Source organism: Dendrobates tinctorius, unplaced genomic scaffold, assembly GCF_039654945.1.
Source record: "Dendrobates tinctorius isolate UK_male_01 unplaced genomic scaffold, ASM3965494v1 ptg000097l, whole genome shotgun sequence".
Taxonomy (NCBI): domain Eukaryota; kingdom Metazoa; phylum Chordata; class Amphibia; order Anura; family Dendrobatidae; genus Dendrobates; species Dendrobates tinctorius.
Window position 1 is genome coordinate 23,477,509 of NW_027361765.1, and position 17,240 is coordinate 23,494,748.

General features: G+C 41.2%; 1 protein-coding gene across 3 annotated transcripts in view; it reads left to right on the forward strand.

The window, feature by feature from the left end:
* SLTM (SAFB like transcription modulator) overlaps nt 1-17,240 on the forward strand; it is a 137,620-nt gene that overhangs the window by 76,026 nt on the left and 44,354 nt on the right. For 2 of the 3 annotated variants that reach the window (XM_073586965.1, XM_073586966.1), the window contains exons 4-5: nt 1,513-1,683; nt 10,248-10,298. In XM_073586965.1, coding sequence (XP_073443066.1) covers nt 1,513-1,683; nt 10,248-10,298 — 222 coding nt within the window. The remainder of the gene's footprint in view (nt 1-1,512; nt 1,684-10,247; nt 10,299-17,240) is intronic. The other variant, XM_073586967.1, reaches the window with a different exon arrangement.

Sequence of the window (17,240 nt, forward strand, 5' to 3'; positions counted from 1 at the left end):
GGAGCCTTAACTAGGATAGGATGACTCTCTGTATTCTCCTGTAATGCAATTTATTATTTTTGTGTGATGGACATAAAGATTGTTGGTGATTTCTTTGTTGGCCTATGGATGAATATAGCCTTTTTAGGAGAGAATATATACGGTAATACAAACACTTCTGGATCCTCATTCAGAGGTGATCGTTTTCCATGCCCACATCTGCAACATATTAGTTTGTATGGCAGGACTTGTTAATACCTTTTACCTATTTAATGCACTGGTAAAGTGGTGAAGTTGGGCGAAAGCTACCGTATATACTCGTGTATAAGCCCTTAATATTGCCACAAACTGGGAAAATTTATTGACTCACGTATAAGCCTAGGGTGGAAAATGCAGCAGCTACTGGTAAATTTCAAAAATAAAACAGATACCAATAAAAGTGAAATTAATTGAGACATCAATCATCCATATAATGCTCCATACAGTTCATGATGGCCCATAAGATGCTCCATAGATTATATCCCATATGCTGCCCTATAAGATGCTCCATAAATAATGCCCCCATATGCTGCTGCTGCAAATTAAAAAAAAAAAAGACATACTTCTTGTCCCTAGGGGCCAGGTGCCTGTGTCGCTGCTGGCTCAGGACCCGGCACCTGCGATATTTACCTGTCCCGGGTCCATCCCTGCTCGCCGCTGTCTGCCAGGTCCTCTGTCAGTGACGTTCAGACAGCAGAGGGCACGGTGACGTAGTGAATATCGCATATATTTACCCCCTCCTGGCACGGTCTTTGTAGCCCCGCTTCTCCCACTGTCTCCCTTCCTTCAGCGGTCACGTGGTATCGCTCATTAAAGTCATGAATATGTGCATATTCATGACTTTAATGAGCGGTACCGCGTGACCGCTGAAGGAAGGAGCTTGAGACCGTGGGACAAGTAGGGGGGCTGCAGAGACGGGGTGGGGGGTATTTTATCTCGGCCCCAAAAATGGGCTGAAAATCTCGGCTTATACCTGAGAATACACGGTAAATTTGCATAGAATACCAATGAGAAGTTAATAGCATGACTGCTTAGGACTGGTATTGGAATTCGTAAGGAAAGTCATCAGTTTGTTATTCCCTGATAGATAAATCCTTTTAAAACATGGGTAGACATGGGATTTGAGTAAAGTGTTTGTGTTTTCTGCCTTAGTAGGCAGTATGGTGTTGTAGAATTTCTCCTAAGCTTTGCCGTACAGAGCTAATGGTCAGGGGTACAATGGCTAGATCAGTGGCTAAGTAGAACGGAAGCTCCTAAATGATGCAGCCATGATAAAGATGGTAGTGTCCCTCCCTATATCAACTGTGTGAAACTGGCTAAAATGGCATGGTGCACTCAGTGTAAATTACACCTCTATTGTGTATCTGCCAAGTGAGCCTTTCCATAGGATACAAACTATATACGCTGGCAAACAGATTGCATACCCATTCACTGAACAGGCGCGCCTGTCATGGAGCATTACAAGATTCATATTGTTTGCCTTTTTCAAAAAAGGATGTTGAGCTGGAGTCTCAAGATTTAAGTGACCAAGATGCTAATGACGAAGAAAAGGATTCTGACGAAAATGAAGAAAGTGTGAAGACTGACTCGGTGCTACCTACAGAAGACGAGCAGATCACTGATACACATCCAGACGAGGAAAATGAGCAAGAACCTCAAAACCAAGTATGACCAGTGGTTACCTTCCAATCACAATGTAGACTTCTGTATTAGCTGCAAATTGGGTTTCAGATAAGCTGTTGGACTCTGATGCGCCTTCCTTATTACCTGCTCCTTTGGCTCCTTTCAGGAGTTGGAAGGATTACATTTCTTCTGCTGGGATCCGTTCTCTGTGGCTACTGCTTTTCTTTTATTGTGCTCCTCTTTTACATGCTTCATTGATCTTTTAATTGGAATAATTCTATGTTTTCATTTAACTTGACTTTTAAAGATTGCTATTATTGGAATTCTACAAATTATTTCAATCAATTTTGGCGGAATTGAATTTGTACAAGAAACATTTTATTTGCATCATGGTGCTATGTTAATGTGGACCTTCAGTGTGCTAAGTATCTCCGATTAAGCAGAGTAGTGCATGTTTGAGCTTTATTCACGGACAAACTGCTTACGTCATTCATTTCAATAAATGACATATCTTGTTTGATTAAAATATTTAACAGGACCTTTTGAACCTAAACTTTTACAAGCTATACCTTCTCTGCATCAGTGTAATTAAAAAATAAACTACATTGCTGCAGACACTATGCCATTATCTGGCCAGTTTGCCATACCCAAACTGGTGAAAGGTCCTTTTTAAAAGATGTACCGTAAATTTCAGATTAAAAGCGCACTTTTTTCCCCCAAAATTGGTGGGAAAATGGGGGTGCATCTTATAATGCGGTTATACCATACCGGCCGTGGTGGAGCAGGGTCCCAGGGTTGCTGCTGGAGGAGGTAAGAGTGGATCGTTGCTGCAGGCCCAGGCTTGGATTAGGGGTCTAATGATATGCGCCACTGCGTGTGTTCTGTGGTGTGGGGGCTCTGCCGACATTTTGTGAAAGCCCAGAGCCCCCACACTTACATGGTTTACTGTGGGGTGGAGTCTGGGAAAATGGCTGCTGGGGGCGGCGTATGTGCAGATAGATAACTTGGGATATGATATGCTAAGATCTAATCTCCCGAGATCTTGGTGCCGAGATCTCCATATGCGCATGTGCCGCCCCCGACAGCCATTTTCCCGAACTCCACCGCACAGTGAACCATGTAAGTGCTGTGGCTCTGTACTTCAAAATGTCGGCAGAGCCCCCGCACCACCGAGAACCCCCTCATCCTAGCCTGCGGCCTGCAGCAACACTCCACTCGTGCCTCCTCCAGCAGCGACCCTGGGACCCCGCTTCACCGCAGCAACCACCCCCGGTAAGCAATAAGAAGCTCCACCATTGTATTAAGTGTGTTTTCTATTTCTCAAGATTTGTGGTGCATCTTATAATCCAGTGCGTGTTAGGCTACTTTCACACTTGCGTTAAAAGGCGCAGCGCACGGCCTCCGGGCAGCTCTGCCCCCTCCGGGCAGCTCCTCCTATGGGCGCATGACGCTGCATGCGACCTGCGTACCCCATCTTTAGCATTGGGTGCGCAGGCTGCGTGCTGGTATACTTTTGCCGGCGCATGCGCCCTTTTGCGCCGTGCGCTGCGCCTCCTAATGCAAGTGTGAAAGTAGCCTTATAAACCGCAAAATACGGTACATCTTTCCTGTAACTAAGAATTGACTTTTGTTAATGATAAATTCTGTCAGAGAAGGAAGCAGGTTTTTCTAAGATATCAGTGTTGTGTATTTTCACATGTACTACTGATCTATAGAATAAAAATGAAAATGCCAACTACGCTTTAAATCCAGAGAAGCATTGCTTTCCCCGTCAGATTTAGCACTAGACTGCAGCCATTTTCCAACAAATTTGCTTGTTAGAATGGGAGTTATCACTATTGGGCTACATTTTTATCACCTGAGAAATGGGATTGTGTTTTTTACTTTTTGCAATGAAGCTGTTAAGCTTATCAGTAGATCAATCCTCTTAAGCCGCCTATATAGGTATGCAGGGCATGGGATGCTGAATGAAATGATACCTGAATATCTGTGGTCCAAGCATTTATTCCAGAGAAATAACTGATCTGCCTCCAGCGCTTAGTTTAAAGGGAATCTGTCAGGTTTTTGCTACATCAGTTGAGAGCCGCCTGATGTAGGCAAAGACAAGCTGAATCCAACAATGTTTCACATTACTGGGTGCAGCCGTTCTGACAGTCTGGTTTTAGATTTACAATGAAGCTGAGCTGAGAAAGCCAATAGTGTCTGTGGCATTGAGATGTTTAAGTTTGGGGCTCTTTAACCTCATTGGCACCTTGAGATCTTGATTGTGTGGTTCTGGTAGGTGCCATTGCAATTCATGGCCAAATAAACCAACCTTAGTCTGCCAGCTGTAGTGACCTGTTGTAAAGTTGGTGGCTACATGTTTAGGGAGTAAAAATAAAACTTTTCTTTCCTGTCTTTCCTCTTTGCATTAATAACTGAAAATCATCTGAAGGGTTAAACTACCTGTTGTCAGTTTTGAATATGCTGTTTTCAAATGGTATCACTTTGGGGACCTATATATTGGAACATACCCCCCCGTCACTTCAAAATTGAAAAAAAAAATAATTTGTTAATTTCCTTTGAAAAAGTAAATGACTGTTACATTTTTTGAAACCTTCTATAACATCCTAACAAAAGAAAAGGACCTTTTATAAATGGTGTTGTAAGGTAGTCATAAGGGAAGTAATAACTATTTTGTGTGGTGTGACTGGATTCAGGCTATGTGCACACGTAGTTGGAAGTGCTGTGGATTTTTCCGCGCTGATTTTGAAGAATCCGCAGGTCAAAATACCTGCTTTTTACCTGCGTATTAGCCTGCGGTTTCACACCTCATAATGGTGAAGGTGTGAAACCGCAGTGGAATCAGCACAAAGAATTGACATGCGGATTGTAACCCGCAGCAAATACGCAGCATGTGCACGTGGTTTTTATTACCATTGAAAACAATGGTACTGTACAACGCAGCAGAAACTGCTGCAGACCCGCAGGGCCAGAAACGCTGCGGATCCGCAGCAGAATCAACAGCGTGTGCACATAGCCTCAAAGGATATTGATTCAAAGTTTGAAAATTTCAATTTTGTTGGCAATTGGAATTTCTGATATTTGTAAATAAATGCAAAACATATTGACCTAAATTTACTGTTAACATAAAGTATAATTTGTCACAAAAAACAGTCTAAAAATGACTGGGATGTGTTAAAACCATTAACTGTTAACTATTGCCGTTATTTCTGTGCTGTTTTGGGTATAAATGTGACTGATGTTGTATTAGTCAATGCCTGATGAGACTTGAGTAGTCTCGAAAGCTTGCAATTTGTTACCATCTTTTCAGTTTTCCATTAAAAGGTATCAACCACTGAGGACTCTCAATTCTAAATATTCTTCTTAAAACATTCCAGCATTATTGCCGCATGAAGTGACACATCAGATTTTAAACATTTGGGATGGTCACCCAATGGTTAAAATGAGCTCTAAAGGCAGCTTCTCATGCAGACATAGCCCCCTCCCCACTAATGACATGCCCTGCTCAGTTCATCAGGTTCCAGTTCTCAGATCAGAAATAGAAGAGCCAGAATCCCAACAGAAGACTACATCCCGTGCAGAGATGAGCTTACATGAGCAGATCTGGCAATAGGACTATATCAGAAGATGCATTGTTGGAAAGAGTTAAGACATATGAAAGTTAATAACACATTTTTATTTCTATAGCGCCGACATTCCGCAGCACTTTACATTTCATAGGGGATTTGTACAGACAATAGACATTACAGCATAACAATCACATAGATTATAACAAATACCAAGAGGTAAGAGGGTCCTGCTCGCAAGCTTACAGTCTGAGGAAAGAGGTAGACACGAAAGGTGGGTGGTAACGGTTGCCCTGATTGTATGGACCAGCCATAATGTTAAGTGTGTAACAGTACAAACAGAGGGCTAATGGATGCATAAAGCATGTGGGAACATGATCCGGGGAAACTGGTTATGGTAAAGCTTTTGGCTGTGCCACACAGGGATAGATTAGGTTAATGTGTTGAGGCGATAGGCCAGTCTGAATAAATGCGTTTTCAGGGCACGCTTAAAATTGTGGGGATTGGGGACTAATCGTGTTGACCTGGGAAGTGCATGCCAAAGAATTGGCGCAGCACGTGTGAAGTCTTGGAGATGGGAGTGGGAGGTTCTGACTATTGAGGATGCTAACCTCAGGTTATCAGCAGAACTGAGGGCGCGGGTAGGGTGGTATACTGAAACAAGGGAGGAGATGTAGGGTGGTGCTGAGCCATGGAGGGCTTTGTGGGTGAGGGTAATAAGTTTATACTGAATTCTGGCGTGGATGTGTAGCCAGTGTAATGACTGGCACAAGGTAGAGGCATCGGTGTAACGATTGGTGAGGAATATGATCCTGGCTGCAGCATTCAAGACAGAGTTTGGTAAGAGTGAGACCGATTAGAAGAGTTACAATAGTCGAGACGAGAATGAATAAGAGAAACAGTAAGTTTTTGCAGAGTCAAAAGTAAGAAAAGGTTGAATTCTAGAAATGTTTTTGAGGTGCAGATGACAAGAGCGAGCTGGTGATCGAATGTGGGGGGCAAAGGAAAACTTGGAATCAAGTATGACCCCAAGACAGCGGGCCTGTTGCTGGGGAGTAATAGTGGAACCACACACAGAAATGGCAATGTCGGGTATAGGTAAATTAGTAGAGGGAGGAAACACCAGGAGTTCAGTCTTTGAGAGGTTCAGAAAGTTAGCGAAATCAGTAGTGGAAAACCTCTTAACATGTTTTTTTACATATTAAGAAAAACGTGGATTTCTGACATTGGATCAAAGGTATCATTTTATTCAGCTTCCTATGACCCGAGTTCCTATATTGACTCCCTAGGAGGGCTGATACTTCTGACAGGATGGAACACTGAAGTACAAAGCCTGGCTTCCATTTGTCGTCTGTTTATTTAGATCCTCTTGAATTTTAACGATCTGATCTGCAAGACATATCAGAGAAGTACATGCATTGTCTTACGGACCTGAGACGGGGATGTGTGTGGGTCAATGAAACAAGAGTCAGTGTCTGAGTCAAGAACGGCTAGCACATGGGTGTGCACACAGCCTTATGAATGGACTATAAGGCAATATTATCGCAGCGTGATTGTGATGGGGTTGAACTGACAATCTGAGATGTAAATAAAATCTTTAGGTATCCTCTGTACCCTTACTAAATGTAGATGTTCAGCTATCTTTTAGCATAGGTTGTCTAAAATATATGCTACTGTTTCATCTTCCTCTGGACCCTGGACTGATGCGTGCGTCAGATAGTGGCTGCTAGTAGGAAGATTTATTTAAATAATTGTCAAAATTGTGATCGGTCTGTCTCGGCACATAGATGCGTTACTCATATAAAACAATGCTGGAGCATCTCTTCTCATTACCCTACTATATGCTGTTCATTAATTCTTTCTAGATGCTTAATTTTTACTTAACCCCTTAATGACCAGGGGTATATTTGGTTTTACATTTTCATTTTTCCCTCCCCTTCTTTCCAGAGCCATAACTTTTTTATTTTTCCGTTTATATGGCCATGTGAGGGCTTATTTTTTGCGGGACGAGTTGTACTTTTAAATGACATCATTGGTTTTACCATATAGTGTACTCGAAAACGGGAAAAAAATTCCAAGTGCGGTGAAATTGCAAAAAAAGTGCAATCCCACACTTGTTTTTTGCTTGGCTTTTTTGTTAGGTTCACTAGATGCCAAATCTCACCTGCCATTATGATTCTCCAGGTCATTACGAGTTCATAGACACCAAACATGTCTATGTCCTCTTTTATCTAAGTGGTGAAAAAAAAATTCCAAAGTTTGCTTAAAAAAAAAAAAAAAAATTGCGCAATTTTCCGAGACCCATAGCGTCTCCATTTTTCATGATCTGGGGTCGGGTGAGGGCTTATTTTTTTCCGTGCCGGACTCACGTTTTTAATGATACCACTTTTGTGCAGATACGTTATTTTGATCGCCCGTTATTGCATTTTAATGCAATGTCTTGGTGACCAAAAAAAAAGGAATTCTGGCGTTTTTAATTTTTTTCTCGCTACGCCGTTTTGCGATCGGGTTAATGCTTTTTTTTTTTTATTGATCGGGCGATTCTGAACGCGGCGATACCTAAAATATGTATGTGGGATTTTTTTTTTTACTGTTTTATTTTGATTGGGGCGAAAGGGGGGTGATTTGAACTTTTAGGTTTTTTTAATTTTTTTTTATTTTTAAACATTTTTTTTTTTTTTTTTACTTTTGGCATGCTTCAATAGCCTCCATAGGAGGCTAGAAGCTTGCGCAACCCGATCGGCTCTGCTACATATGGGCGATGAGCACATCGCCCATATGTGGCAGATTTACTGCTGTGCTTTCAGCGCCGACCACCGGGTGGCGCTGAAAGCCATATGCCTGGAACAACCGCAACATGACGCCGACCCCTGATCACGTGACGGGGGTCGGCGGTGACGTCATTTCCTGCCCGGCGGCCGGAAATGCTATTTAAATGCACGCTGTCAGCGGCATTTAACTAGTTAATAGGCGCGGGCGGACGGCGGTTCCGCTCGCGCCTATTGCGGGCACATGTCAGCTGTTCATAACAGCTGACATGTCCCGGCTTTGATGCGGGCTCAGCGCCGGAGCCCACATCAAAGCAGGGAAAATGTCTGATGACGGACTGTGTCCGTCATTGGACATTAAGGGGTTAACTAGGTTTTACCATTATTTATCAGGTGCCCCTACAGTCTGTTGCCAGCACTAATTGGTCATAGTATATAGGGACACCCCTGCGACTGACAACACTCAATTTATTCTGGAATATTATGAACAGAGGACAGATTTGGGGTGATGTGCCTGACCAGCAGCCACCCTCCTGTACATTTAATTGTTGGGAAGGGTTTTATAGTGGCTGCAGTACTCCTTGGCAGTAACTATCTTTTTTAGTGATGCAAAGCGTTTTTGTGTACATGAGATTGAGAACATCAGTACATTTGCTGTGGCGTTTTTTGATGTTGTGGTTAGAATGTGATGAAAAACTGGTATGTTTTGGCTTTATGGATAGTTAATAATTGGGGGCTTACCCCATTCAGTTCCTTGTACAGTAAGTGGTTTGGATGTATAGTAAAGTGCTGCAAGTGCAGCGGAGCAATGTTTGCTAAAGCCAAGAGGCAAGTTGTTCCTTATACAATATTAGTCTCGTCCTTGGAACGACATGTACATTGCAGTTTTGACTGTTAGCTTATTGGTGCTTCATGTGTAGAACGTTGTCAACCAGTTTCCAGTTTTTGCTGTTTGCTGCACTAATCCATGCCACAGCTGGTTAGGTTAACCTGGAGAAGCCCAAAATGGCACTTGCTTTACCTCCTTCAGGAGAATAGTTTATTGGTGCATTTGATGTATATGCTCATGGCAGGCATATACCTCAAAACGGAGACCGTGCTTATGGTGTCTGTACACTGTCGGCTGAACACTTTTTACTGACTGACCCAACTCTGCTGAGCATTTGTTTGTTGTCTGTGAGTAGAGTGGAGTTTTCTGCGTCATTCATGCTGAGATTGCCCATCTTCAGAAATACACTGTAAGGTGAATCGGGCGGCTAATATTTAGATGAATCAGCCTGTCCTACCAAAATCTGTGAGCTCAAGTGACAGAAGTATGTAGTCTTTGAGACTGTTGTGGGAGTTAGTACAGACTATAAACATGATTAATCACAGAAGAGATGGTTTAGTTGCATACTTGTTTTACACGTGTTGCAATTTTGTATAATGAAAGATGTCAGCACTCCAAAATGAACCCAGTGGCTGCTACTGTTTCGGCAACTTTAGCTAAGTAGCGCACAATGGAGAATAATTCGCTTCAACCCATAATGCATCCGTACTGTGTGAAATTACTGCGAGTGTGGTGGAAGTTCTTACACTGAACTCGGATGTACAGTGTGTGTTTTCTCTGTACAATGTGATTGTAAGGCTGATTGCAGACGGACTTTTTAGCCCTGCAAATTTTTCCGCGCAGAATGGAAAAAATCCGCAGGTCAAATGACCTGCTTTTTTCCTGCGGTTTTATTGCGGTTTTTGTGCTGTTTTCCACTACGGTTTTCCCCCTGCGGATTTGGTGACAGGGGAGATGGAAAACCGCACAAAAGTAACATGCTGCGGATTTTGTACCGCAGGAAAACCGCGCGGAAAAATCCGCAGCGTCTGCACAGCAGTTTTTTTTTTTTTTTCCATTGATTTTAAGGCTACTGTACATCACAATGTGAATATGCAACGTTTCTGCGCGGTAAAATCCGCTGCGGATCCGCTGTAAATCTGCATCGTGTGCACACAGGCTTTTAAGGCCAACTTCTGATCCATTTTATATAATCAGCCACCAATGTATGAATTTTAACATATCAATTATATTCAAGTGCTTCAATATTTGACACTGCTTTCTTCTACCTGTATGTTAAGCATTACCGTGACCAAGGTTTATTCTCAAGATGTGACGTTACATATGATCAATGAATGAAGTGTTTGTAGATTCTGTGCTGTTGGACACCTTACATGGAATATGTATTTTTCACCTCCCTATAGATAACTAATTTAATAACCCACTTTTTCTTGTTTTAAGGATGAAAATCAAGATATGCTGACACTCTCTGATCAAGATGTTGTTCCTGATGTAAGTTTATTTAAATGTTTAGCTCCTTATTTCTGCCAGGCATAACTGGCCTTACATATTAGGTGGTAAAGGGGTCTCCAAAATTGCCACATTCAGTCAGATAATGTGTATGGATGGTACAAATGGAAGCCACAATAATTTAAGTGGTTAAAATTAGAAAATATACCTTCTCCTTCCACAAGCTTTGCATTTGCCCAACTGTTGCGTTAATTGCAGACATGTTGGTAATATTAAAGTTAAGCTGTCAGTAGAATAGTCATTGTGAATAAAATAATGCTTTGATAACTTCAATACGATGTTATAATCCCAAGAAGTCAATGTTTTGTTTTCATGTGTATCAGGAGAGCATACTGTCAGTTATTACATGTCACTGACACTGGTAACGCCCCCTTTGATTTAAAATAAGCCCTGGCGGCAGATTCTCAGGGAGATCAGTGTTTGGCGCACAGATTTGAACAGCTCATTTACTTACTACTGAAAAATCTACGTTTTTCTTATAAGACATCGAATCGCAGATTCAACTACTTAGAAACTAGATGCCTATAAGCCTTTATGCCTTTAAATTGTCTGAATTTTCAGTGCATTTGGTTATACACCTTTCAAGATTTCACGTTTCAGTTAAAATTTGTGAGACTGATTTTAATCTGAACGACTTTACAGATTGCTAAAATACTCATTAGTCCTGGTCTTCGAGTCCTACAATCTTGTCCTTAATGGAGATAACATTAGTCTATCGGTAGTTGTGGCGGATTTTTCTACCCTCCTATCTTGTAAAATGAAAGCCACTTACATTGACAGATGGCTAACCATGTAGAGAAATGGTAGTCAACAAATGTTACCCACCAAAGAGACTAGGTCAGCACAGCTGTTAGGATGTGTTTTATGGGTTTTACACCGGTTTCTCTCCAGAGCTGCTGTGTCTAGTATGATCCACAGCCTCGCACCCATTACTGTGTTATATAAAATCTGCGGCATATTCTATGGTAGACGCAATAGTATTTCTATGGGAGTCATGTTTTCTCCATACAAACCCGAGCCAGAATATGACACTGAGGCAGATCAGAGATAATACCTTTTTGCTTAAAGTTGGTTGACCTGAAGTTGACAGGCAGAACAAACTATTAGTTTCCTGTTAACTGGGTACTGTCCCGTTTTGGGTAGGAATGTGTAGGACTGACATTTTATTTTAAGTGTCTTGTCTTGAAGTTTAAGGGGTAAGGTTTCTGCTTGTGCAGAGTGACAAGCGAGGTCTTGCTTAAGTTTGGGACTTTGATAAAAGCCCCTTTATCTGAAGTCATGTGGCAAGGGTTGCTATTGACTTGTAGGATTGCTACTTAAATAGGTGGCATTATGTACTTTTCCTCCCTGAAGACAGTTTGCATATAGTCTTGAAATTCAGTGAAAACCTGAGGGCATGTTCTCCTGTGAAATTTCTTTTGTCATCTTGCTGCAGTCATACATAGGTAACATGGTTATTTAAAAGGAACCTGATGATGCATGCTTCCTGCAGATTGGGAAGCATGTATCAGACACTGGCTGCATGATTTCAGCCATATTGTTTATCTTTGAAATGATGCGGTAGGCCCTGGAGTGCCGTCTCTCCCTGTGTTCATATACAGTGGCTTGTGAAAGTTTTCACCCCCATGGCTTTTTACCTATTTTGTTACTTTACAACCTGTGTTTTAAATATTTTTGAAATCAGATTTGTGTGATGCATCAGCACTAAATATGCTAAGTTAAAGTGACAAAAATAAAGGCATAAACTAAATTTATCAAAATAACTAAAAATTAAATTGGCATGTGAACATGTATTCACATGTTTTGCTATGAAGCCCCTAAAAATTTCTGGTGCAATAAATTACCTTTAGAAGTTACCTTATTAGTGAAAGGAAGTCTACCTCTGTGCAATCTCGGTGTCATGGTCTGCCAGTATATACACACCATGAAGACTAAAAAGGAGTCAGGGTTGGGTAATAAAAATTTAAGATAAATCCCAATCTCTGATCCTGGAGCACCATCAAATTCATTATCAAATGGATAGAACATGGTACCACAACCAGGGCTGTGGAGTCGGTAAGCCACAGTTGCGACTCCGACTCCTGGATTTTATCAGGCTCCGACTCCTTCATAAATGGCCAATTCATAACAAATTTACTGTTGTAAAATATTAAACATCGTGCTTATTCAGTTTCTCACCATCATATAAGTAATCAGACCACTTAGTGCAAAAACTACATTTATTAGAATACAATTAGAATATAGCAAATAACTTTTATAAACTTTTATAAACTGTAAGTAAATATGCAAGAAACACTTCTATGCAGTTAATAAGAAGAAATCTATAAATTTGTCCTCAGAAAAAGTATTGCCTCTGTCAGATCCTCCTTCATGGATGCCCTCAAATCTGATCTAATTATTTTGAGAGCAGAGAACAACCTCTCTACACTAACTTGTGTTGGTGGCAAAGCAGTAACCACTCGGGCAACATCTCTGACAATGTCAGGATACAGAGGAATCGCTTGTTGCACTGTTTTTGATGAACGGTCAAATTTCTCAATTTCTTTTAGTGCACATGAAAAATTCTGCTGAAATGTACTGGCTGTGTTCCTTGATGGGGATGACTACTATGCGGGAACGCTTTGCACGGTCCTTGTGATCCAAATATTTTTCGAAATTAAATTCTTCATCAGTTGATGATGAGGGTGAAGATGTGGCAGGACGACCAAATTCTTCTTGTTCCTCCTGACTGTTCTGCAACCCTTTCATCCTTACTGCTATTTCAGACAGAGCTTCTTTTCCTTTACTTGGCTGTTGATCATCTAGAAGAATCCGATGCATTGGGTCTACATAAACAGCTGCCAAAAGAATGTTATTTTGTAATAGTAGCTCCTCTCTCCGTTTCATTGATGTAGCAATGCCACTTGCAATTAACCCTCCTCTTTGGGACAGGCAAAACATCAGGTTCTTCCACTCCTTTAAGAAAATACCTGGAGTTAAGTCCTCTGCTTGTAATTTTTTAGTCACTGTAAATGGGTGCTCTAGCAATTTTTCCAGCTCAGTCACCTGATTCCACTGACTTTCATTTAGCGTCAGTTGAGGATTAGCCATGTCTACAAGAAAGGTTTTCAGTTCAACCAAGCGCTGAATCATTAAGTAAGTACTGCCCCATCGTGTGGCTTGATCAATAATTGCCCCTTTTCCAGCACGTCTCTTCAAAATTGAGTCAACTTTAGGGGTTCTGGCAACAGTAGCCAATTTTCTCACCTTGCCAATCAGTGCAGCAGCATGTCCTTCTTACAGACTGTCTCTTATAGCCAGCTGTAGCGTATGCACAACACAGCGCATGTGATGAATGAAAGAACATATTGACACAGTTTCAACAAGATCATCTAAACTATCATGTTGCTGTACATCTGAAGCAACTTCAGTTTGCTCCTCAGTTACAATACTGTGTTCATCTATTTCAAACATTTCTGTGTCTGTGGACCCAGAATGTTCTTCTAGCTGCTGGTCACCATCATTACTCTCATTCATTAGCTTAATAGTACTTATCATATTTGAAGCATTGTCAGTTACGACAGAAAGAACTTGCTCTTTTTTAAGTTCATAGTCTTGCAGAACCTTTTCCACCAAGACCTGGAGAAACTCACTGGTGTGATGAGCTTTGGTGTCTTTTACTGCCAATGTCTTGGTAACTATTTCATTTTTGTCACAAACAAATCGGACATTGATGGCAAAATAGTTCACTCTGTGACGTGTGCAGGCATCCATTTTAAGAAACAGAAAGCGTCCCTTGAGAGTTTTTTTTAAGTTCTTCCTTTTGTTTAAAAGCGTCTTCGATTACTAATTTTCTAATACTCTCTCTCTCCAGAGAAACACCAAGCTTGCGGGCCGTTTCCCCATTCAGACACATAAAAGCTGGTCGTGAAAATAATGAAATAGGCACACTATCCTTTACAACAAGCTCTATTATCTGTTTTTTAAATGTATCTACTGTCATTGTCACAGTAACTTTGTCACTGACAAAATATCTTGCAACTGATGGCTGCAAAGTTCTCTGCTCCTTTGTTTGGCTGGAAGAGCTGGGCACTGGTTCATTGGTTTGGATGCAGTCTTTCTCATCCACTGCTTTCAGTACTTCTGGATGAAAGCGCTGTAAATGTCTCTTTAGATTAGAAGCTCTGGTAGGAGCATTTTTATCTTTGCCTGAATATGCACTCATCTTGGCTTCACAGCATTTGTTTTCGTCTGGATCATTTGTCATACACTGACAGACATAATGTTTTCTATCTTGAGTGATGGTGAAATGTTCAAATACAGCTGATTTAATGTGATGCTTCTTTGACATTCTCAGGTTTTTAATTCTGCATTCACAATCCAAATGACAATTGTTTTTCCTAAAAACAATTGTACAAAATTATTGCCAGGTCGTACAACTGATATAGTGGTCAGTAATACTGTTATTATTCCTCATGTACTCAGTTAACTGATGCAAAGTTTGTTGAAAGGATAATACTTCTTACAGTCTTCCTTTTCTGAGTAGCAGGCAGCTGTGAGATGCTTGGAAGACTCACACCTAGTATGATCTAGTCTAGAGGAGGAGCTTTACTACTAAGAATTTGCAACACATTTTCACTTTCAGTTTCATACATTGTAAGTAGGGGGGTTGGGGCAGCATGAGGTTAACCAAGTATAAGATTAGATAAAGGCAGTGGAGAACAGTGACACACAAGAAGTAAGAAATGTCTCTATCTCCAGCAGAACTGCTTATCACTGTTGTTCATAGTTTGATGGAACATATATATTTGAGTAACATTTATAAAATTCATGTGAAAGTTCAATTATGAAATATGAATACATTTTTTTTTAAAGCTGGAGTCGGTACATTTCTTCCGACTCCAACCAAAACTGACTCCGACTCCACAGCCCTGACCACAACAAACGTGCCGAGAGAGGGCTGCTCACCAAAACTCAGCCCAGGCAAGGAGGGCATTAATGAGAGAGGCAGCACAGAGACTGAAGGTAGCCTTGAAGGAGCTGCAACGTTCCCAAGCAGAGAATGGAGTATCTTTCCATATGAGCACAATAAGCTGTACACTCCATAGACCTGGCCTTTATGGAAGAGTGGCCAGAAAGAAGCCAATTGTAAGGCTCCTTTTGAGTTTTCCAAAAGACATGTGGGAGACTCTCCAAATGTTTGGAGGAAGGTGCTGTGGTCAGAAGACCAAAATTGAACTTTTTGGTCACAAAGGTAAATGCTATTTCTGTTGCCAAACCAACACAGCTCATCACCACAAGAACACCATCCCCACACTGAAACGTGGTGGCAGCATCATGCTGTGGGAATGTTTTTCTGCTGCAGGGAAAGGAAAACTGTCCCAAGTTGAGAGGAGGGTGGATGATGCGAAATACAGGGATATTGATCAAACCCTGTTTCAGTTTGAGTGATTTGAGACTGTCTTATTGGAAGGTAAACCTCCATCCCAGTGACACAAGGCATACTGCTAAAGCAACACTTGAATGGTTTAAGGGGAAACGTGTAAATGTTTGGCCTAGTCAAATCCCAGACCTTGATACAACTGATAATCTGTTATCAGACTTGAAGATTGCTGTTGACTAGAGCAAACTATCTAACTTGAAGGAGCTGAAACAGTTATGCCATTTGGAATGTCAGTGGAAAGCCCATAGACCAGTGATGGCAAACCTTATTGAAATTGAGTGCCCAAACTGCAATCCAAAACCCACTTATTGCAAAGGCGGCTTCATGGCAATTTAACCTGAATGAGGATTTAGATTAGAGAAACTACTTGTACATTAGTGAGCTATAGAGTCTTTAGGAAATGGCTTGTAAGCACTGCACTACAAGTCTAAGGTACTAGCCACCGATTGCCTTGGAGGTCTGTTCTTGCGAATGGAGAGGATTTTTAATCAAAAGTAAAATTGAAAAGTTTTTTTTTTTTTTTTTTTTTTTTTTTTTTTTTTTTTTACAACCTCTTTGCATTTGTAACCCTTTAAACCAGGGATGTCAAACTCAAATGCAAAGAAGACCAAAGTTGAAAACTTGGATAGTCTATAATTGAAGATTTTCCTTACCAAATAAAATGGTTACCTTTTGGCATTATAGTGGAATAATGTTACTGTAAGAGCAGTAAAGGCATGTGGTCCAATGGCCTAAGTTAAATATGAAATGACAAAGGATAAAACAATTTTGACTAAAACGGATAACGTATGATGCAAGAAAAAGTACTCCCAAACACACTGAATTATTTATTATAGTGCTATTTATTCCATGGAGCTTTACATGTTAAAGGGGGTATACATAATAAAAACGAGTACAGTAATGTTAAATAGTACAAGTGACTGACTGGTACAGGAGGAGGACCCTACCCGTGAGGGCTCACAATACACAATCGTGATGATCCTACTGTACCCCCCTCCTTCCATCCCTCTGAATAGACCCCCATCACAGTATGATTCTCCAACTGTAATCCCCACACAGCTCTCCATACAGTATAATGGCCCCAGATAGTGCTCCATACAGTATGAACCCCACATATACTGTATGGAGCACTAACTGGGCACTGCAATGCTTTCCATGCAGTGTAGTGGCCCAGCATGGCTCCATTGTGCTCTAATGGGATGGCACGCATTCTGAGGAGAGGGGCAGCTGTGCTAGTGATGAGGAAGATGGCGACCTGGCTGAAGAGATGGCGTGCGTGCCCCATACGTTTGCTACCATGGCTCTACAAAGTTCTGACTTTAGGGGGTTGAATAATTATTCACACTGAACCTTTCAGGTATTTTGACCTATTTGTTTGCTTCGCAAAAAACAACCCAAATGTTTCACAGTTGTAGGCATGTTCTTCATATGAACTGATGCAAACCCTCAAATAGTGAAATTCCAGGTTGGGAGGCGCAAAACATGAAAAATGCCAAGAGGTT